Consider the following 24072-nt stretch of genomic DNA (forward strand, 5'->3'; position numbering starts at 1 on the left):
AAAAAAAAAACAACAGCAGCAACATCATCAACAGCAGCAGCAACAATAGCTACAACAGCAGCAATTATAGAAGTAGAAGTAGCAGCAACAGCAGCAGCAACAGCAGCAACAGCAACATTATCAACAGCAGCAGCAACAATAGCTACAACAGCAATTATAGAAGTAGCAGCAACAACAACAGCAATTATCAAAGTAGCAGCAACAAATAACAGCAATTATAGAAGTAGCAGCACCAACAACAGCAATTATAGAAGTAGCAGCATCAACAACAGCAATTATAGAAGTAGCAGCATCAACAGCAATTATAGAAGTAGCAGCAACAACAACAATTTATAGAAGTAGCAGCAACAATTATAGAAGTAGCAGCAACAACCATGATAGAAGTAGCAGCAACAACAATTATAGAAGTAGCAGCAACAACAACAATTATAGAAGTAGCAACAACAATTATAGAAGTAGCAACAACAATTATAGAAGTAGCAACAACAATTATAGAAGTAGCAACAACAATTATAGAAGTAGCAACAACAATTATAGAAGTAGCAACAATAATTATGGAAGTAGCAACAATTATAGAAGTAGCAACAACAATTATAGAAGTAGCAACAACAATTATAGAAGTAGCAACAATTATAGAAGTAGCAACAATTATAGAAGTAGCAACAATTATAGAAGTAGCAACAATTATAGAAGTAGCAACAACAATTATAGAAGCAGCAACAACAATTATAGAAGTAGCAACAATTATAGAAGTAGCAACAATTATAGAAGTAGCAACAATTATAGAAGTAGCAACAATTATAGAAGTAGCAACAATTATAGAAGTAACAACAATTATAGAAGTAGCAACAACAATTATAGAAGTAGCAACAACAATTATAGAAGTAGCAACAACAATTGTAGAAGTAGCAACAACAATTGTAGAAGTAGCAACAACAATTGTAGAAGTAGCAACAACAATTGTAGAAGTAGCAACAACAATTGTAGAAGTAGCAACAACAATTGTAGAAGTAGCAACAACAATTGTAGAAGTAGCAACAACAGCAGCAGCAGCAGCAGCAGCAGCAGCAGCAGCAGCAGCAGCAGCAGCATTGTTAATCATTCTCTGAGCAGGCAAAAATTGCTCCTGTGCTCTCAGTCACCCTCCCATCGGGTGTGTCGTGTGTTGCCATTTGTACGTGTGGAAATCATTTAGTCACCACCAAGTACAATGCAGGATTGCCTCAATTTCTTCCTTATGTTATGTATACGCCGCAGTAATCATTTTCATGACTTGCACACAATTTGAAGTTTCTTTTTAAACGTCATCTCCACTGTATCCCATTAAACAAATTGTCCTTCCATTGCGTGATATATCGACAAATATACAACTCCAAAGTTACGAAACTAAGCACATATAATCGTCAAGTCAACGTGACAAAAAAAAACCCACCTCTGAACCTGCTTTCCTTCAACCCCTGTCACGAAATCCACCTCCTCGAGTGTCCTTCCGTCGCTTTTATCATCAAGAGCGGATATCTCTTGTAGCCGAGACTTGTCCGCCTTTTTGAAGAACGAAAATGCCACAGCCGGCCTCGCACCAGCACCCTTGCCTGGCGCCGCCATAACGCATACAGCAAGTAACTCTTCCTCTACTCTTCTTCTTCGATATATTTACATTTCAATGTCACATTCATATTAATCTGCAGTACACATTGCCAGAATAGGCATTCAATCAAATCCCATAGAGGAAGGAAATCCTGTAACAAACGAAGAGCTACTACTAACTACACCTCCACGCCCGCCATACATTGTACCAATATTAAATGACGAAATTCCTCTGTTTATATACGGTACATTATTTATTTATATGGCACTGTACAGTAAAGTTGCACACTATGTTCAAGAATATGGAAGAGAAGGTGCTGGGCGCGTTTCTCGACCTACTTAATAGACTTTGGTTTTTAGGAGAACTTCCCCATGAGTGGAAACACTATATAGTAGAGTCCCCTTTATACAGAGAGTTACGACATGACGATCCGGAAAAATACGGTCACGTGACAGGGAGCCATTTTGGGGCCAAATTCGCGTTCGCTTAACTTCTCGCGTTCGCGTGTTATGCAAGTACAGTCGATTCGACTACCTACGGAAGCCTTAGTTCACTGAAAATGCCGGGTTGTTGTGCATTTGGATGCACAAATAGACATGACAAGGGTTTCAAGATGTACAGATTCCCTTCAGATCCCAATAGACGTAAAATATGGGAGATTAAAGTCAGCCGTGTGGGCTGGAAGCCGGCTTCGTCTTCAAAGCTTTGCGAGGTAGGTCAAGTTACTGTTCAGTCCCATGTATTGTATTCCTTTAACACAGGGAGCACCCGGTGCCGGTTCCCGTAGAGAACGGGTTAACAAATTGAATTATCAACCTGTAATGGGATGGAGCCTGGACAATCTTGAATATAAAGCGCGGCGTTACGCGCGCTGCTTGTGAGCAAGGAGGAAGCGGACAAGCGGTAACATATAAGCGTCTTTATTGTAAGACGACACTGTAACACTCAACTCCTCCGGGCTGGTCGCCCGGGGTATATCATGAGGCCACGCCTACCCCTCGGCCGTGGCCACCGCCCACTCGGTGCGTGGAATGATGTCACCACGCCAGTGGGCTTTTGTGTCCGCCACACGCGCCCCCCCAGAATTCCCGCGCACCTGGAGGGCCAGTTTGCGGGGCAGACGAATGACCCGGCCGAAGCGCCCCCTGGCGATCGGCGGCGTCCGGGGTGCAGGGATACCAGGTGGGATGCCCCTGGCTGCCCCTGGGATGGGTGCAGGACCGGGGGGCGCCGTGGCGGCGGGGCTGGGCGGTGCCGGGGGTCCGCCCGCAGGAGGGCGGCCCCGACGTGGGGGTCGGGCCACTGGCGGTGGATGGTCCACATCGAGGTGGGCCGGCTTGAGGCGGTCTACCGAAACGCGGTCAGGAGTACCGCCGATGTCCAGGGTGAAGTGCTTCGCCCCGGTCTCCAGCACGCGGAAAGGCCCGTCGTACGGGGGCCGCAGTGGTGTCCGATGGGCATCGTGGCGGACGAAGACGTACTCCGCCGTGCGAAGCTCCGGGGCGACGTGCGTCGGTGGGTGCCCGTGGCATGCCGTTGGCACCGGGGCGAACCTCTGGGCGGTCTCTTGCAGAGCGGAGCGCTGCTGTGCCGCGGACCATGGTGCCGTGGAGTCGGGGAGGAACTCGCCCGGCACCCGCAGCGGTTGCCCGAAGACCAACTCTGCCGCGGATGCGCGCAGGTCCTCCTTGGGCGCCGTCCGGAGGCCCAGCAGGACCCAGGGGAGCCTGTCGACCCAGCCGCCGTCGCGGAGGGTGGCCCGGAGCGCGGCCTTCAATGAGCGGTGAAATCGCTCACACAGGCCGTTAGCCTGGGGGTGGTAGGCCGTGGTTCGGTGCAGCCGGACCCCGAGCCCCTGCGCAACCGCCCCCCAGAGCTCCGAGGTGAACTGGGGGCCGCGGTCGGATGAGATGTCTGGGGGGGCGCCGAACCGGGCGACCCAGGTGGCGATGAAAGCCTGCGCGACATCGGCCGCCGTTGTCGACGCCAAGGGCAAGGCCTCCGGCCACCGGGTGGTGCGGTCCACCATGGTGAGGACGTAGGTGAAACCCCGCGAGGGGGGCAGAGGTCCCACCAGGTCCACGTGGACGTGGTCAAACCTGCGTTCCGGCACCGTGAACGGGGCCAACGGGGCCTGGGTGTGCCGGTGCACCTTGGCGCGCTGGTACGCGAGGCACGTCCTGGCCCAGCCGCGGACGGCCTTCCGGAGGCCATGCCAGACGAACTTGTCGGCGATCAGCCTTTGGGAGGCCCTCGCGCCCGGGTGGGACAGGCCGTGGATGGCGTCAAACACCTGGCGCTGCCAGCCCGCGGGCACAATGGGGCGAGGACGCCCGAGGGAGACGTCGCACAAGAGAGCCGCGCCCGCACCGTCGAACGGCACCTCGGTGACGCGGAGGCCCGTGACGGCGGTCCGCAAGGCCTGGACGTCGGGGTCAGCGGCCTGGTCCGCTGCCATCCGGGCATAGTCGATGCCGAGGTGGACTGCGTGGGCGACGGCCCGGGAAAGGCAATCCGCCACCGGGTTGTCCTTCCCCGCGACGTGCTGGATGTCCGTCGTGTACTCGGACACGGCCGAGAGGTGACGCTGCTGCCGGGCCGACCACGGCTCGGTGACCTTGCCCATCGCGAAGATCAGCGGCTTGTGGTCGACGAAGGCAGTGAACGCCCGGCCCTCGAGCAGATGGCGGAAGTGCCTGACCGCCAAGTGAAGTCCGAGCAACTCGCGGTCGAAGGTACTGTAACGGCGTTCGGGCGGGCGAAGCTGCCGGCTAAAGAACGCCAGCGGTTGCCAAGCTCCACGCACCCATTGCTCGTGCACCGCGCCCACCGCGTAGTCCGAGGCATCGGTGGTGAGGGCGATCGGTGCATCGGGCGCCGGGTGCGCGAGCATGGTGGCGTTAGCCAAGGCGAGCTTCGCGCCCGTGAACGCCGTGTCCATCTGCTCGGTCCAGGTAACGTCGCCTTTGCCCGGCTTACCTCGGAGAGCTTCGTGCAGGGGGCGCAGGAGCTGGGCGATACGGGGCAGGAACCGATGGTAAAAGTTCACCATGCCCAGGAACTCCTGCAGCCCTCTGATCGTGCGGGGGCGCGGAAACCCCTTCACCGCCTCCACCTTGGCCGGCAGGGGGACGGCGCCGTGCCTGGTGACACGGTGCCCCAGAAAATCGATTGTGGCGGCGCCGAACCGGCACTTTGCGGGGTTCACAATCAGGCCATGCTGGCCCAGCGTTCGAAGAGCGTGCGGAGGTGGCGTAGGTGCTCTTCGCGGGACGCGCTGGCGACGAGGATATCGTCCAGGTAGACGTAGACAAAATCCAAGTCGCGCAGGACGCTGTCCATCAGTCGCTGGAACGCCTGAGCCGCATTCTTCAGACCGAAGGGCATGCGCAGGAACTCGAAGAGTCCGAATGGCGTGATGACCGCCGTCTTCGGGACGTCCTCCGGCCTGACGGGGACCTGATGGTAGCCGCGTATGAGGTCCACCTTCGAGAAGAAGGACCTGCCCGCCAAACGGGCGGAAAAGTCCTGAATGTGGGGGACGGGGTAGCGGTCGGGAGTCGTGGCGTCATTGAGACGGCGATAGTCCCCGCACGGTCGCCATCCCCCGCCGGGCTTCGGCACGATGTGCAGCGGCGACGCCCAAGCGCTCTCTGAGCGCCGAACGATGCCGAGTCGCTCCAGGGTAGCGAACACCGCTTTTGCCACCGCCAGCTTCGTCGGCTCGAGGCGGCGTGCCCTGGCGTAGACCGGTGGCCCGACGGTGGGGATGTGATGGGCCACCCCGTGCTTGACGGCCCCCGCCGAGAAGGTGGGCCGCGTGAGCGCGGGAAGCCGGCGAGGAGGCGGGTGAATGCGTCCGCTGCCGGAAGCGTACAGACCAACGTGGCCGGAACCGAATCGTTCGGCAAGCCGCTTGGCAAGCCGCTCGTTGAGCTGGGCAACGCACATGCGAGCGAGCTGAATGTCTCGGCCTGGACAAGCCGTCTGCGCTTGACGTCGACCAGGAGCCCATTAGCGCACAGGAAGTCCGCGCCAAGCAGTGCCATGGGCACGTCGGCGGTGACGAACGTCCATCGGAAAACTTGCCCTCCAAACCGCAGAGAGAGGCAGCGTTTTCCGTACGTACGGATGGGCGTCCCGTTCGCGGCAAGCAGTGCGGGGCCCCCACCTGCGGCGTGCTTGTCTGACGTGCCGGCGGGAATGACACTCACCTGTGCTCCCGTGTCGCACAGGTAACGGCGCCCGGAGAAGGTGTCCGTTATGAACAGCAGGCTGCTCGAACGGCCTGCGCTCATCGCCACAATTGAGCGCCGGCCCGGGCGTTTCCCGACCCGTTGAAGGAGCACGGCGGATGACACCGCCGAGCTTCGTGGCCGAACTTGGCGTGGAACCAGCACCAGGTGGTGGAGCTGGAGGAGTGCGGCTGGCTCCGCCAGGCCGGTGGAGTCGACGGGTTTCCCCGGGGTGGCGGTTTTCGCCGCGGCGGTGGGCGGGGCGTGGCGGCGTTCACGAGGTGCGTATCAGCATGCTGCTGAACCACAGCGTGCTGTAGAAGATGATGCTGTGGAACATCAGCGTGCTGTAGAAGATGATGCTGTGGAACATCAGCGTGCTGTAGAAGATGATGCTGTGGAACATCAGCGTGCTGTAGAAGATGATGCTGTGGAACATCAGCGTCGAAGGCCGTGACGGCCACGCCAACGCTCGCCCGCGTGTCCGAAGCGGCGAAGTACTTGTCCGCCTCGGCCGCCAATGCTCGGGGTTCCGTTAGCCCGGTCCCGGCCAACGCGAGGCGAACCTGCGCTGGAAGTTGGCGACGGAAAAGTGCCCGGAATAGCGAACCGGGGGCTTCGTCGCCCAACAGTGACAGCATATGGTCCATTCGGACCGACGGGCGCGTCTCACCGAGCTCGGGGAGATCCAGGAGGCGGTCGGCCCGTGCGTCGTCCGTGAGGCTGAACGTGGATAGGAGTAGCCGCTTGAGTGCCTCGTACTTGTGGCCGTCCGGTGGGTGGCGAAGGACGGACACAACTCGAGCGGCCGTGCCGGGCCCGAGGGAGGCGACGACGTGGCAGTAGCGCGTGTCATCGCCGGTGAGGTGCCGAAGCTGAAATTGGGCTTCGGCCTGGACGAACCAGACTTCGGCCTGAGCCTCCCAAAATTCCGGAAGTTTGACGAAGGCGGCCATGGCGATGGCGTCGCGTGTGGAAGGATCGCTCCGGCAGATCCAACGTCGAGGGTCACCAGTAAAGCGCGGCGTTACGCGCGCTGCTTGTGAGCAAGGAGGAAGCGGACAAGCGGTAACATATAAACGTCTTTATTGTAAGACTACACTGTAACACTCAACTCCTCCGGGCTGGTCGCCCGGGGTATATCATGAGGCCACGCCTACCCCTCGGGCGTGGCCACCGCCCACTCGGTGCGTGGAATGATGTCACCACGCCAGTGGGCTTTTGTGTCCGCCACAAATACATATTTCTTTCTATTCCTTCTTCTTTCTTGATAAACAGGCACATTTTGATCCTCATCAGTTTGAATGTGGACGTGCTGATCAGAAAATGAAGCTGAAGAATTCTGCAGTGCCTACCATTTTTTGCCATCGAAGGACCACAAAGTCACGAAAGTCTCCAAAAAAGCGTGACCGGCCTACAAAAGCAATGTGTCCACCCAAGCAACATGAGACATCTCTCCTTGTAGACCATAGCTATGCTGCTGACCCACAACTTCAGAGATTGTCAAGTTGTTGTAAGTATCTTGTTTTACAATTTTGTTTGATGTTTAAGACTTTTTTGTAATGCATGTATGAATTTCTCGCTAAATTTCTCATATGAATATGAAAATCTGTATAAAGGGACTCTACTCTATAGGCGCCCGCGGAACTACGTAACTTCCGGTTAGTGCACCCTTCGCGACAACAGTCACGTGATTGGATACGTTGAAAACAAACCACAAAAGGGCACGTGTTACAGCTTACTTCCGGGGTAGTCTCGCCCTCACCTATATAAACATAAACATAGCGTCACCATAAACAGCATTGCTGGACAACGGAGGACATTGCTGAAGGCTGCACTTCCAGCATCAAGGATTCCGAAACCAATGCGCCACGAGGAACAGGCCTACAATGTGAATTCCGTGGATGATTTGAAAAGGCTGTTCCCGGACAGGTTTGACTGCATTGGGAATTTTAAAGGAAAAGTGAGGCTTCATCTAAAGCCTGATGCAAAGGCATCGATTGACGCACCAAGGAAGTGTAGTGTTCACATCAAAGGGAAGTTGAAGGAGGAACTGATGAAAATGGAAAAACAGGGTACTGTGGCGGACACGAAAGCTCACTGGCGTGAGGGCATCATTCCACGCACCAAGTGGGCGGCGGCCACGCCCGAGGGGTAGGCGTGGCCGCGGGATATCCACCGGGCACGCAGCCCGGAGCGCGCCAGTGCTACAGTTGAGCTCGTTTAATAAAGACTCTTAAACTCACCGCGTTGTCTGCTTCCTTCTTGTTGTACAAGCAAGCGCGCGTAGCACCGTGCTTCATTGGTGACTCCGACGTTCTGGTCAGCCGTCGCTGACCACCCGAATACACCATCGCAATGGCAAACAACGCGGTCCAAATGAAACCCCGAGTTCTGGGAGACGCAAGCCGAAGTCTGGTTCCTGCAGGAAGAAGCCCAGTTCCGACTTCGAGGCATCACGGTGGACGAGACCATGTACTGCCACGTGGTCGCTTCCCTCGGGCCCGGCACGGCCGCTCGCGTCGTGTCGGTCCTGAGGAGGCCGACGGCAGGTACAAGGCGATCAAGCGTCTCCTCCTCGCCACGTTCGGCCTCACAGTGGACGCGCGGGCCGACCGCCTCCTGGACCTCCCCGAGCTCGGTGACATGCGACCGTCAGTCCGCATGGACCATATGCTGTCGTTGTTGGGCGACGAAACCCCAAACGCTCTATTCCGGGCGTTATTTCGACGCCAGCTGCCGGCACGAGTCCGCCTCGCGTTGGCCGGTTCTGTGACGACGGAACCCCGAGCGCTCGCTGCCGAGGCCGACAGGTTCTTCGCGGCTTTGGACGCGCAGGCGAGTTTTGGCACGGCCGTCGCGCATCCCGAGGCTGACCCTGATGCTGATGCACCACACCTCAGGGATCCCGAGGCTGACGCAAGCCGCGTGGCCGCCGCCACGCCACGCCCACCACCACCGCAAAAACCGCGGCCTCCGCCTTCGCCGCAAACCTGGTGCCATTTCCACGCCAGGTTTGGCCACAAGGCGAGGAATTGTTGCCCGCCGTGCTCCTTCGGAAAGTCGGGAAACTACAAAGCCGGCACTCGGTAGCGGCCCTGAGCGTCGGCCATTCCGGCAGCCTTCTTTTTATAACGGACACCTTGTCCGGGTGCCGTTTCCTATGCGACACGGGGGCACAGGTGAGCGTTATCCCTGCCTCTACGTCCGACAAGCACACCGCGGGCCGGGGCCCCGCGTTGCTTGCCGCGAACGGAACACCCATATGCACATTCGGGAAGCACTGCCTCTCCCTGCGGTTCGGAAGGCAACGCTTCGAGTGGACGTTCGTCACCGCTAGTGTCCCCATGGCACTGCTCGGTGCGGACTTCCTCTGTGCACACGGGTTGTTGGAAGATGTGAAGAACAGACGTCTCGTCCAGGCTGAAACGTTCAGCTCGCTTGCTTGCGTGCTGAGCAGCTCGTTGAGCGGCTCACTGAGCGGCTCACCGAGCGGCTCGCCAAGCGGCTTGCTGAGCGATTCGGTCCCGGCGAGGTTAGTTTGTACGCTTCCGGCAGCGGACGACTTCACCCGCCTCCTCGCCAGCTTCCCGGCCCTTACGCGGCCCACCTTCTCGGCGGGGGCCGTCAAGCACGGGGTGGAACACCACATCCCCACCGCCGGGCCACCGGTCTACGCCCGGGCACGCCGCCTCGAGCCGACGAAGCTCGCGGTGGCTAAAGCGGAGTTCGCTACGCTGGAGCGGCTCGGCATCGTGCGACGCTCCGAGAGTGCTTGGGCGTCGCCGCTTCACATCGTGCCAAAGCCCGGCGGGGGATGGCGACCGTGCGGCGACTACCGGCACCTCAACGACGCCACCACCCCCGACCGCTACCCCGTCCCCCACATCCAGGACTTCTCCGCCCGGTTGGCGGGCATGTCCTTCTTTTCGAAGGTGGACCTCATACGCGGCTACCATCAGGTCCCCGTCAGGCCGGAGGACATCCCGAAGACGGCGGTCATCACGCCGTTCAGACTGTTCGAATTTCTTCGGATGCCCTTCAGTTTGAATAATGCGGCTCAGGCGTTCCAGCGACTCATGGACAGCGTCTTGCGCGATTTGGATTTCGTGTACGTCTACCTGGACGACATCCTCGTTGCCAGCGCGTCCCGCGAAGAGCACCTTCACCATCTCCGCACGCTCTTCGAACGTCTGGGCCAGCATGGCCTTATCGTGAACCCCGCCATGTGCCGGTTCGGCGTCGCCGACATCGATTTTTTGGGGCACCGCATCACCAGGCACGGGGCCGTCCCCCTACCGGCCAAGGTGGAGGCGGTGAAGGGGTTTCCGCGCCCCCGCACGATCAAGGGGCTCCAGGAGTTCCTGGGCATGGTAAACTTTTACCATCGGTTCCTGCCCCGCATCGCCCAGCTCCTGCGCCCCTTGCACGAGGCCCTCCGAGGGAAGCCAGGCAAAGGTGACGTTACCTGGACCGAACAGATGGACGCGGCGTTCGCTGGCGCGAAGCTCGCCTTGGCTAACGCCACCATGCTCGCGCACCCAGCGCCCGATGCACCGATCGCCCTCACCACCGACGCCTCGGACTACGCGGTGGGTGCGGTGCACGAGCAATGGGTGCGTGGTGCTTGGTAACCGCTGGCGTTCTTCAGCCGGCAGCTTCGCCCGCCCGAACGCCGTTATAGTACCTTCGACCGCGAGTTGCTCGTGCTTCACCTGGCGGTCAGGCACTTCCGCCATCTGCTCGAGGGCCGTGCGTTCACGGCCTTCGTCGACCACAAGCCACTAGTCTTCGCGATGGGCAAGGTCGCCGAGCCGTGGTCGGCCCGGCAGCAGCGTCACCTTTCAGCCGTGTCCGAGTACACGATGGACATCCGGCACGTCGCGGGGAAGGACAACCCGCTGGCGGATTGCCTTTCCCGGTCCGTCGCCCACGCAGTCCACCTTGGCATCGACTATTCCCGGATGGCGGCGGACTAGGCCGCCGACCCCGGCGTCCAGGCCTTGCGGACCGCCGTCACGGGCCTCCGCGTCACCGAGGTGCCGTTCGACGGCGCAGCCCTCTTGTGCGACGTCTCCCTCGGGCGGCCTCGCCCCATCGTGCCCGCGGGCTGGCAGCGCCAGGTTTTTGACGCCATCCACGGCCTGTCCCACCCGGGCACGAAGGCCTCCCAGAGGTTGGTCGCCGACAAGTTTGTCTGGCATGGCCTCCGGAAGGCCATCCGCGGCTGGACCAGGACGTGCCTCGTGTGCCAGCGCGCGAAGGTGCACCGGCACACCCAGGCCCCATTGGCCCCGTTCACGGTGCCAGAACGAAGGTTCGACCACGTCCACGTGGACCTGGTGGGACCTCTGCCCCCCTCGCGGGGTTTCACCCATGTCCTGACGATGGTGGACCGCACCACCCGGTGGCCGGAGGCCGTGCCTTTGGCGGCGACGACGGCGGCGGACGTCGCACAGGCGTTCATCGCCACCTGGGTCGCCCGGTTCGACGCCCCCTCGGACATATCGTCCGACCGCGGCCCCCAGTTCACCTCGGAGCTCTGGGGGGCGGTCGCGCGGTGCCTCGGGGTCCAGCTGCACCGAACCATGGCCTACCACCCCCAGGCCAATGGCCTGTGCGAGCGGTTCCACCGCTCGTTGAAGGCCGCGCTCCGGGCCACCCTCCGCGACGGCGGCTGGGTCGACAGGCTCCCCTGGGTCCTGCTGGGCCTCTGGACGGCGCCCAAGGACGACCTGCGCACATCCGCGGCGGAGATGGTCTTCGGACAACCGCTGCGGGTGCCGGGCGAGTTCCTCCCCGACCCCACGGCACCATGGTCCGCGGCGCAGGAGCGCTCCGCGCTGCAGGAGACAGCCCGGAGTTTCGCCCCGGTGCCGACGGCGCACCACGGGCACCCGCCTACGCACGTCGCCCCGGAGCTTCGCACCGCTGAGTACGTCTTCGTCCGGCACGACGCCCACCGGACACCACTGCGGCCCCCGTACGACGGGCCTTTCCGCGTGCTGGAGACCGGGGTGAAACACTTCACCTTGGACATCGGCTGTACTCCCGACCGCGTCTCGGTGGATCGCCTCAAACCGGCCCACCTCGACGTGGACCACCCACCGCTGGTGGCTCGGCCCCCGCGTCGGGGCCGCCCCCCTGCGGGCAGACCCCCGGCACCGCCCAGGCCTGCCGGCACGCCGCCCCCCGGTCCTGCACCCATCCCGGGTGCAGCCGGAGGCATCCCAGCTGGCATCCCTGCACCCCGGACGCCGCCGGTCGCCAGAGGGCGCTTCGGCCGGGTCATCCGTTTGCCCAGCAAACTGGCCCTCCAGGTGCGCGGGAATTCTGGAGGGGCGCGTGTGGCGGACACGAAAGCTCACTGGCGTGAGGGCATCATTCCACGCACCAAGTGGGCGGCGGCCACGCCCGAGGGGTAGGCGTGGCCGCGGGATATACACCGGGTGCGCAGCCAGGAGCACGCCAGTTCTACAGTTGAGCTCGTTTAATAAAGACTCTTAAACTCACCGCGTTGTCCGCTTCCTTCTTGTTGTACAAGCAAGCGCGCGTAGCACCGCGCTTCAGTACCATCAGGAAAGTGGACTATCATACGGATTGGTGCTCTTCTATCCCGTAATAGTGTAAAGAAAGATGGGAGCTTAAGAGTATGTCTCGATCCGAAACGCCTGAACTCTTGGCTGAAGAGGTGTCCACATAAAATACCGACATCATAACGAGCCGCCAGCAACCACCGAAGCCACACCCCAGACGTCACCACGCAGTACGTATGTTTATTTATGTTTATGGATGAACTATCTGTCACCACATATTCCCCACTTTGCGGATAAAGTGGCACCCCTCCGAAATTTACTGAAGAATGGAGTGCCATTCATGTAGCAGGAAGACCATGAGTTTGCATTGGAGCAACTGAAACGGAGTGTTGATGCAGACGCCTGTCTAACATACTATCATCATGACAAGGACACAGTTTTGGAAGTGGATGCGTTACAGAAGGGACTGGGTGCATGACTTTTGCAGGATGACAAGCCTGTAGCTTTTGCGTCACGAACTCTGACACCCACTCAGTCTGCATATTCAAACATTGAACGAGAAACTCTGGCCCTTGTTGCTGGCATACAGAAGGTTGTTCATAAAGGTTGGCCTACTAGGATTACAGAGCTGCCTGTGGACCTACGTCCGTACTGGCCATACCATAATGAAATTTGTATTTGTGACGGGGTTCTATTCAAAGGTCGACAGGTACTAATTCCAGAGCAGCTACGTAAGGATATCCTCGGCCAGCTCCATGAGGCGCACATGGGGATCAAAAAGACAAAACGTCTAGCACGCGAATGTGTTTACTGGCCAAGCATATATCTGTACATTGAGAGAGTTGTCAGAACATGTAAGGCATGTCGAGAACCAACCAGAACCAAGGCGTGAGGCTACGGTAGCTCATGAGATACCAGCGGTACCATGGACAAAGGTAGCCAGTGATGTGTGAGATACACGGGCAGACCTACCTCTTAGTGACGGATTATTACATCAAGTACCCAGTTGTGTAGAGAATGCAATGCACGATGAGCAGTGCAGTAGCCAAGGTCACATCTGAATGTTTCAGTATGTTCGGCCCACCTCTGGAGATCATATCGGACAATGGACCTCAATATGTGGGTAAGCCATACATGATACGTGTACCAAATGGAATGTAAAACACATGACAACATCGCCGAGGTATCCATGCAGTAATGGATTGGTTGAGAGACAAGTCCAAACTGTGAAGAACATGATCAAAAACTGTATTAGATCAGGGAGTGACATAGATATTGCACTACAACACCTGAGGTGCACACCTGTAGATTCCCACCTCACAAATCCAAGCGAAATGCTGTTCAACCGGCCCACACGCACCAACCTACCAAGTCGTCTGTTGGTTCCTGCACAGCAAAGGCATCAGGAAATTCAGGAACGATTGAAGGAACGTGGAGACCAGATGGCGAAGCAACACAACAGAACGGCTGGGCCGGAATTACCTGAATTGGCTATTGGACATTGGGTTCGGATTCTGAACAAGGACACGCACCAATGGTACCCCGGGAAAGTTGTGGCTCGCTGTAATGAACCCCGCTCGTGTATAGTACAGATGCCTCATGGGACGCGTCTTCGAAGAACCAGGGCACACTTGCGTGAACTTCATCCACCCGATTGTGGCGCCAAGTGGAAGGACGAACCGACCCAACCAACACATCAAAGTCTACCATCTGCTCAACGCGTACATTTCAACAACGACGCTTCAGCAATGGAAACTAACGGCTGCTCCAGCTCCAAGGATGACGAGAGTGCTGAGACAACAAGGCCGAACAACTCTCCGTACTCAACCAGATCAGGCCGTGTGATTCCAAAACCATTGAGATATTGTGATGGTGAATGACGACCATCAGAAATCAGCCCTTGTAATGTTGGTGCAGAGACAATCCGTTGATTGGAATGATTCTGTGTTTTCTCTGTTTTAGCTAATCATACTGAGCAGTAATTACATTTTGGTTAAGAGTTATAACAGTAACCCCAGATCCCATCTACAGTCACGTGAAAAAGTAAGTACACCCCATGTAAAGTTTAGACTTTTTCAACATATTTCAACATACAGCGATTTGATCTTCATTTCAACAATATTGAAAGATAAAGGTGATATAATATAAGAAATATCATGAAACATTTACATTTTGTAGTCCATTGTATAATTTAAATAAACATAAATGCAAATTTCGCATACATGTGTAAAAAGTAAGTACGCCCTTGGCTCTCATAAGTGGAATTGCCCCCTTTGGCAGAAACAACCTCAAGCAGGCGTTTCTTATAACTGTCTATCAGTCTCTGACATCGACTGGGAGAAATTTTTGCCCACTCCTCCATGCAGAATTCTTTCAGCTGTGCGATGTTTGAGGGGTTTCTTGCATGCACAGCTCGTTTCAAATCCCCCCACAACATCTCTGGGATTTAGATCCGGGCTTTGACTTGGCCATTCCAGAACCCTCCATTTCTTTCTTTTCAGCCATTCCTTGGTGGATTTACTGGTATGTTTAGGGTCATTGTCATGTTGCAAGGTCCACCTTCAGTTGAGCTTCAATTTTCCGAACAGATGGCCTCACATTATCCTCAAGCACTCTGGAACAATGAAGAATTCATAGTGGATTATATGATGGTGAGCTGCCCAGGCCCTGATGCAGCAAAGCTGCCCCAAACCATAATATTTCCACCACCATGCTTTGCAGTTGGTATCAGGTTCTTGTGGTCAAATGCTGTCTTTGGTTTTCGCCAAACATGTCTTTTGGTACTGTGGCCAAATAGCTCTACCTTTGACTCATTTGTCCAGAGCACATTGTTCCAGAAGTGCTGGTCTTTGCCTAGGTCTTCATTGGCAAACTTTAGTCTTGCTCTGATGTTCTTTCTGGACAGCAAAGGTTTCCTCCTGGCACACCTCCCATGTAGATCAAATTTGTGCAGCCTCTTTCTAATGGTAGACTCATGCACTTTGACATCAACAGTGGCAAGAACTACCTGGAGGTCCCGTGATGACATTATGGGGTTCTTAGAGACTTCTTTCAGCATCTTGCGGTCTGTTCTTGGGCTGAACTTGCTGGGGCGGCCTGGACGACCGTTAACGCCACTATCCAAATCATTGATGTAAATTATGACCAACTAGAACTTCACTCAGTAGAGCGCATACTCCTGCCGTGGGTCAAGTTGGAATAATACGTTTTGTTTAACATCCCCTCTCCCCAAAACAATAAATGAAAAAGAAAGTAGGCCCTAACTGTCAGAGAATTTATCTTGATATATCTCGGAATTAGAGGAGAAAAACATCATTTAAGAATAAGAATAAAAGCTTTAATGCAGTAAAACAGGAAAAATCTTTCCCAAAAAAAATTCCTGGATCCGGAATAATATCCTGAGCTTCACCAAAAACTAATCAATTCTTCCTTATCCCAAGGGCAATCAGCCCACCAACTTTCATCCAAATCCGTTCAGAACTTTTCCAGATATCTTGTTCACAAACACACGAACACATGAACATACGAACACACACACACACGGACAGACACGATCGAATGCGTTACTCCCTAGCGGGAGTAATAAACCTGAAAATCACAGAGCCAGAACCAGAATTATTTATTTGGTCTGGGAAGCCCGTGTGAGGTTTCTACTTCTTCAGCCTCTCACAACCCTGGGTGAATATGCGATCTTTTAAAAAAAAGTTCGAATTTTGCCAAATCTTTTATTCGTTTGTTAATATACCTCAGCCATTGACAAATCTGGAACTAAGTCTTTATAAGTTCATCAAATACTGACACCGCGAATGACATTCGCTGAGCTAAATGTTGATATCTCTTCTGAGGTTAAAAACAAACAAACAAAAAAAAAACAGTTTTAAAGCATTATACGTATCAAACGATACATTTTATGAAACGGGGAAACCTAATACACATTTTGGTGGTTTTAAAATGACAGAATATGTCTTTATTAGAAAAAAAAAAGAACATTGAAGACGACGCTGCTAAATAAAATACACCGCTCTAACGCATAACCACGAGTTTAAACTACATTTACAACAAATATGAAAAAAGCACAATGTTAAATATAGAATGTATAGAAGATAATGTTTAAAAAAAAGAGCCCTATCTTCCAATGGTAAAAAAAATCCTTCAAAAAATTCCTGGATCGGGAATAATATCCTGAGCTTCACCAAAAACTAATCAATTCTTCCTTATCCCAAGGACAATCATCCCACCAACTTTCATCCAAATCCGTTCAGAACTTTTCCAGATATCTTGTTCACAAACACACGAACACACACACACACACGGACACGATCGAATGCATTACTCCCTGGCGGGAGTAACAAGAGCGAGAATTGCTTTGCAATACTGACACTTGGTATATGACTGTATTATGATAAGTGAGCGAACAAGTTCGAGTTTCGGGGCGTTTCGTCAATTTTTTCAATTTGGTACCTATGATTGTTTTTTTTGTTTTTTTCCTAAATTATAAGAATTGACGAAACGCCCTGAAACTCAAACTTGTTCTCTAACTTATCATAATAAGGTCATATACCATGTTTCAGTTCAATATCAAGGGAGGCTCAAAGCGTTAATCCCAGGTATATTATCTTGCTGTGCAAGGTACCTGGAAGGATAAACCTTCATATCTATACTATGCCAAAGCTTTGAGCCTTCATTTGTTTTTGTTTTGTGCTTTTTTTCCCCCTTGTTGAAGGATGTTTTTTTTTCAGATTTGATTGTGAAAGTCAAGGTGGAATCTGAGTTTGAGGATGATTCAATATCTCAAGAGAAAGGTCTGAACCACAACAACATTCTGCTTGTTCCAGTTACAGACATTTATGTGTGTGCATGTCCAATGTACGTATAGTACAGCAGATAAACACAAAAATTGTGCATTTTATGAGAAAAGCATGAAATTTTTAACATAGTTAGTGCATACCATAAGGTTTATTTTCAGATCTGGAGGGAAGTCAGATTTGACCTCTGAGGACCGTGAGAGGTCAAATCCAATATGGCCACCAGTCCACTGGGTCTAATGTTCAAACGCGCTTAAGTTTGGAACCAAACAGTGTAGAAAAACATTATAGGTGTCATTTCCAACTAAATTGGGGATGCCCATTCATTTGGTGATACTTTTGAGATCGCCAGAACTCAAGGACATGCATTTAGGTCAAGGTCAAATTCAAATTACGTTAAATATCTATTTTTATGATACTGCAGTTGGAACTGCTATTGGAAAAAGTTCATTTGAACTTTTAAAACTTTATTTTTTCAGGTACAGGGATAGGTACAGAACACCCAAAGACCAGAAATGATGAAAAAAAGTGTTTACACTGCAAGGAATGATGCAATAACCTCTGAAAAAATAACTGTAGTTAACCAAGTATATCCACCAAAGCTTACATTAAATCAAGTGCAATGATGAAAATTGGTAATGATCTAAATCTAAGTCTCTAGAACAGAAGCACAGTGCAGTGCACTTGAGTGCAGCTTTGGCACTTGCGGCATCCAGTGCACCCTTTCTTGCAGCCACAGTCGATCAATTCATGGCACGATTTTGATGCTTCAGGGAGAGTGGTCTTTAGAGGCTGCCACCCAATTGTCTCCTTTGTCCAGCCCCAGTCAGATGGGTCTGGCATCTCTGGATCCATGACCAATGCCTGGTTCCAACAGTTGACCTGGTAGCAAGTGTGCTTGATGTGCTGCTTGAGTGCTGCCTAGGTTGGAGGAATGTTCTCTAAAGTTCTACACTTCTGTGTGAAGAGCTGTTTCCTGGCATCATTCACTTCCATGCTCTCACTGGTTCAGTCGTACATTAGCACCACAAATCGCTCCAGCAGTAACATTGAGCCTTCACTGACCTCACTTGGCATGCCTAGGAGTTCATTGAAAGCATCGTTGCTTGGAAATGACATCAAAATGACCCAAGGGATGCTTCAGAACCTCTCACATGTCAAGCTGTCTTGTCTGTGCCATCAATAGCTCTTAGGAGGGAATTCCAGGATTCCAGATCCCTTGGTGAAGTGAGACCAGTATGTGAATCCTCAGCATTCGTGTTGATTGCTTGGAATTAGTTGGAAATGACACCTATAATGTTTTTCTACACTATTTGGTTCCAAAATTAAGCGCGTTTGAACATTAGACCCGGTGGACTGGCGGCCATTTTGGATTTGACCTCTCACGGTCCTCGGAGGTCAAATCTAACTTCCCTCCACATCTGAAAATAAACCTTATGGTATGCACTAACTACGTTAGAAATTTCATGCTTTTCTCAAAAAATGCACAATTTGTTAAAATATGAGAGCTTATCCGCTGTACTAGTACTGAGGTTATACTCTGGAGAGATGTTGTTGCACTTTTCTTGGAGATGCTGTTGGACTTATTAATTCACCACAGAGTGATTCAAAGACCCAGCTCATTAATAACAGATTCCCCTCTGCACATTTTGAACCATTCCAATGTTTATTGAGATGTTCCGGGTAAACTTACTGAGAGTTTGCTTCTCTATCCATCTTTTTCACACAGTACAGCCTCCCCTGCCCTCTCATTCTTCCCCACATCCCATACCTGTCTCTATTTTGTCCCCAAACCGGCTGTTGATGTATTGCCCCTTTCTACTATTCCTTTTGATCTGTTGCATCCTGATCCGTTCTTTGTCCGAGCTCCTCCACAAGTCTGGACTTGTCGACAAAAAGAAAAAGAAAAGTACATGCATGTACATGCATGGACTGACGGCTGTGATGGAAGCGGTTAGATGAGAAATACATTTGTAAAAATATTCAGCTAAATCACATCATCATCACCATTGATGTTCCCATTATACAACATAAAATGAGGAGAAAAGAGGTGTTGTAATTCACATCATCATTGGGCATTTCAGGCTTTAATTGAATATTGTCTCGTCAGACTCGGGCGTTGCTATGATCTGTGCTGGGCAGATGGACTGATCGATCAGATTGGTTGGTTGGAGACTAACATTGGTGATTCTGTTAAGTTTCGGGAAAGGTGAAGTAAATGCACTTTATTTACTTAATTGATCTCAGTGAACACTGTATTTACTTAATTTATCTCAGTGAACACTGTATTTACTTAATTTATCTCAGTGAACACTGTATTTACTTAATTTATCTCAGTGAACACTTTATTTACTTAATTTATCTCAGTGAACACTGTATTTACTTAATTTATCTTAGTGAACACTTTATTTACTTAATTTATCTCAGTGAACACTTTATTTACTTAATTTATCTTAGTGAACACTTTATTTACTTAATTTATCTCAGTGAACACTTTATTTACTTAATTTATCTCAGTGAACACTTTATTTACTTAATTTATCTCAGTGAACACTTTATTTACTTAATTTATCTCAGTGAACACTGTATTTACTTAATTTATCTCAGTGAACACTGTATTTACTTAATTTATCTCAGTGAACACTTTTTTTACTTAATTTATCTCAGTGAACACTTTATTTACTTAATTTATCTCAGTGAACACTTTTTTTACTTAATTTATCTCAGTGAACACTTTATTTACTTAATTTATCTCAGTGAACACTTTATTTACTTAATTTATCTCAGTGAACACTTTATTTACTTAATTTATCTCGGTGAACACTGTATTTACTTAATTTATCTCAGTGAACACTTTATTTACTTAATTTATCTCAGTGAACACTTTATTTACTTAATTTATCTCGGTGAACACTGTATTTACTTAATTTATCTCAGTGATCACTTTATTTACTTAATTTATCTCAGTGAACACTTTATTTACTTAATTTATCTCAGTGAACACTTTATTTACTTAATTTATCTCAGTGATCACTTTATTTACTTAATTTATCTCAGTGAACACTTTATTTACTTAATTTATCTCAGTGATCACTTTATTTACTTAATTTATCTCAGTGAACACTTTATTTACTTAATTTATCTCAGTGAACACTTTATTTACTTAATTTATCTCAGTGATCACTTTATTTACTTAATTTATCTCAGTGAACACTTTATTTACTTAATTTATCTCAGTGAACACTTTATTTACTTAATTTATCTCGGTGAACACTTTATTTACTTAATTTATCTCGGTGAACACTTTATTTACTTAATTTATCTCAGTGATCACTTTATTTACTTAATTTATCTCAGTGAACACTTTATTTACTTAATTTATCTCAGTGATCACTTTATTTACTTAATTTATCTCAGTGAACACTTTATTTACTTAATTTATCTCAGTGAACACTTTATTTACTTAATTTATCTCAGTGATCACTTTATTTACTTAATTTATCTCAGTGAACACTTTATTTACTTAATTTATCTCAGTGAACACTTTATTTACTTAATTTATCTCAGTGAACACTTTATTTAATTCATGTATCTCAGTGAACACTGTATTTACTTAATCGATCAGCAGTGAATACTGTATTTACTTAACACCATACTTACTTAACATTGTATTTACTTAATCTATTTCAGTGAACATTATTTACTCGATACTCCATTTATTTAAATTTTCCAAATTTATTAACTTACATATTTACCAAATGTATCACAGTGAACTCCGATTTGTCGGCCAAATGCTTTCCGAATAATTTTTGCGATTTTGTCGCTCTCCACAACGTGTCTCACCCTGGCATCAGAAGCACTCAACATTTAGTGACTCGTTGTTTTGTCTGACAGTGAGTGAATTGCGATGCCAGAGACTGGACCAGGACCTGCATGGCATGTCATAGATTCAAAATACATCGACACATCAGGTCTTCACTTGGCACGTTTTCTACACCGGATGCCAAATTCAAGCACGTTTACATAGATCTAGTTGGAACTCGACCTCCATCAGACGTGTACATAAGGCTCACACGTGCATTGATCGTTAACTCGGTGGCCAGTCGCTATACCCATTCCCGATCAGCCAACAGAGATTGTAGCACAAGCATTCATCTCACGTTGGGTAGCAGTGTTCGGTGTACCTTCGACAATAACCACAGACCTCGCCAAATTCGACCTCGATCATTAACCCCTCCTTTGTTGACCTCTTTGGTTCAGTAAAAAAATGAATTTATCTGTTGTAGACCAAGTGTGTTTCTCCCCACTACTTAAAATGATTGTTTTGGTTTAGATTTGCTTGTTTACCCTTCCTTTATTGTAATGAACTGCTGTCACATGACTTGCAGGTGAAGCTCAAGTGGTGAAGTCAGAAACTTTCCAAAACAACGTTCTTCAGACTTCCCAGGATGCTTTGAGCAATGATCATGTGAAGCAGGAACTGTGTGATTCTCCACCGATGGAGCCAAGTAGTTTAGTGGGAAGAAAGGGGTATCGTGCACCCGCCGGAAATCAACTTCTAATCGACGTCTCTAGATCAGAAAAAATGCGTAGAAAACGATGAGCTGCGTTAACAAATTGTAAAAATGTCCCACGTATCATTTTTATGCAAATTCGGCCGCCATTACCTATATCTCAGCCATTACTGCAGATAACTGAACAAATAAGGTGTCTAGACCCATGTTTTGAGGTTAAAGATTATAATAAAACTATTCTTGAAGTGACCACATGTGTCCGTGGCATACTGGTATGCAAATTAGTGCCGCCATTACCTAAAAATCAATTTTTTGGCATATATCGGCTAATATTGCACATAACTACACAAGTAAGGTGTCTAGACCCATGTTTTGAGGGTCACGGATCATTAAAAGACCATTCCTGAAGTAACTATGCGTGTCCTTGGCATGTAAATATGTAAATTCTAAAGTGTCGACATTACCGAAAATTTGATTTTTAGCTGTATCTCAGCCAATATTGCCGATAAGTTGACAGAGGGTTTTTTCAGTGGTTTTTTTTAGGGCAATACTTTCACCAATGTAACTTCTCTTTCCCATTCCAGATAAGCAGTGGTGATAGAAGTGGACATTAAGCCATCATGCCTAACAAGGGCATTTTTGGTAATGCCAGCAAGGGATAGAAAGTGCTTTACACTCGAACCAAAATGGTTCTATAGGCTCTTACCTTCAAATAGGTACTGAAAACGAAACTTTTGCATCTATTTGAAATGACTGAGTGTCCGAGCACCCCGCTATTGTGCCCGTTATTTAACAAGGGGATGAAGCAGCTCCTTCTTGCTTACAAAATCTTTGTACTCTTTTGTGTTGCTATTCAACTTGGTAGGATTTGCTTGTAGTTCTAGAACCTCCTTTTCAAGTTTAGAGCACCGATGAGGTTCGGACTACCCTCATTGCTGTTGAGTGAGACACTCTTCACAGCAACTGCTTCAGCGTATTAAACAGGTTCGACTGTACTTTAACCTTGGTGTCTTCGTTTTCCTCTTGTAACAACACAAAAGTCGCTCTTATCCTCGGTTTGATTTTCAGCAGTTTTACCTGGCTCTGCAGAGTAACAGAGTTACCTGTTAGACTAACAGAGTTACCTGTAACAGTTTTACCTGGCACAAGTTCGCTTTCCTTTTCAGACTCCCCCATTGGCTGTTCGGACACGTGACTGGGACATTCGTTTTTAACATGTCCGTGTTGACCACATTTAAAACATACCAAGGTCTGTGACATAGCAAACACCCGGTATGTATAGTCATCATGTTTAATTTTCAACATCACTTCCAAATTGCGAATGCCCGGCTTTAAAATAACAAATTATTGATGCTGGACGGACAAGACATGTTTTTACCTGCTGATCCTTAAATCGAACAGGAATGAAAGTTATTTTGGACACGACGTTACCATACTGCTCCAAAGCAGTCTTAATCTGCTCGCGTTGGATGAAGGGTGGGACATTAGAAACGATTACCTTCACTGAAGGTGCATCAACGGTGAAACAAACACGAACATATCTGGCTTGACAGTTAAACCGGTCTTGACGAGCTGCATCACCATTTCTTCTTTCGAGACGAAGATGACGACGCGCTGATTCATCCTCAATGTAGCAATTACATTGTGTATACCGATACATTTACCGACACACAAAATGATCTGCTCCACCGACACCTCGGAAGGTGGTGTGCACGACAAACTATTTTTCCGACAACTTTTCCAAACCGGAAAAATCCTCCATGTTTGCCATGGCCACGGGCATGGGGAAACACTCGATACTGTGAAGCAAACAAGCAACACTGGATCGAATGCACTCTCTCACTCTCAAACTCGCAATAAATTAAATGTGTAGATTAAAGGGAATAAAGAACAGAGCGGGAGAAAGGGAGAAATAGCAGCACTACCGCACGATGCGCACCACGAGGAACGCAGCGCTGGAACGTTCTGTGACTACACACGTGCGGCAGCACCAGAGAGAGAGAGAGAGAGAGAGAGACAGAGAGACAGAGAGAGAGAGAGACTTGACTTTTAAACCCTTTTTATTATAAAAGTATAAAACAAGAGTAACACCAAAGCACGCTTCAAGGAAATTCAACAAAGTCATAGAAATCCCAAAAGGAAAAAAACAATCAGTGCACTGCAATCCAAACAACAGAAAAGGCGAAAATACCAAAAAAAAACCACAAGGAGAAAACCTAGTAGTGCAGCAGATAATCATAACAATTGTGCAAATTATGACTAAAGCATGAAATTTTTACCAGTACATACCATAAGCTTCATTTTAAGATCGGGAGGTAAGTCAGATTTGACCTCTGAGGATAGTGAGAGGTCAATGACCTCAATTACATTGAAATTGTCATTTTTTCACGATTC

At 50.0% G+C, this 24072-nt stretch overlaps 2 protein-coding genes across 5 annotated transcripts in view; one reads left to right on the top strand and one right to left on the bottom strand.

The window, feature by feature from the left end:
• The window catches only part of GPKOW (G-patch domain and KOW motifs), a 106559-nt gene extending 104738 nt beyond the window's left edge, over positions 1 to 1821 (bottom strand). The window contains exon 1 of one of the 3 annotated variants that reach the window (XM_078786555.1): positions 1433 to 1821. In XM_078786555.1, the coding sequence (XP_078642681.1) occupies positions 1433 to 1605 (173 nt within the window). In that variant the 5' untranslated portion in view covers positions 1606 to 1821. The remainder of the gene's footprint in view (positions 1 to 1432) is intronic. The other 2 variants (XM_078786553.1, XM_078786556.1) reach the window with 2 other exon arrangements.
• Positions 1822 to 2034: 213 nt separating this feature from the next.
• LOC137414745 (THAP domain-containing protein 2-like) lies at positions 2035 to 22679 on the top strand. Of its 2 annotated transcripts, none has more exons than XM_068100254.2 (4): positions 2035 to 2300; positions 7102 to 7336; positions 17099 to 17161; positions 21553 to 22679. In XM_068100254.2, the coding sequence occupies exons 1-4, from the start codon at positions 2148 to 2150 to the stop codon at positions 21765 to 21767; spliced, it is 666 nt and encodes a 221-aa protein (XP_067956355.2). In that variant the 5' UTR covers positions 2035 to 2147; the 3' UTR covers positions 21768 to 22679. The 2 variants fall into 2 exon arrangements, with proteins under 2 accessions (XP_067956355.2, XP_078642684.1); XM_078786558.1 differs by having other exon boundaries at positions 7123 to 7336.
• Positions 22680 to 24072: the final 1393 nt, after the last annotated feature.

Source organism: Myxine glutinosa, chromosome 11 (genome assembly GCF_964187855.1).
Source record: "Myxine glutinosa chromosome 11, kmMyxGlut1.1, whole genome shotgun sequence".
In the NCBI taxonomy this organism is placed as follows: domain Eukaryota; kingdom Metazoa; phylum Chordata; class Myxini; order Myxiniformes; family Myxinidae; genus Myxine; species Myxine glutinosa.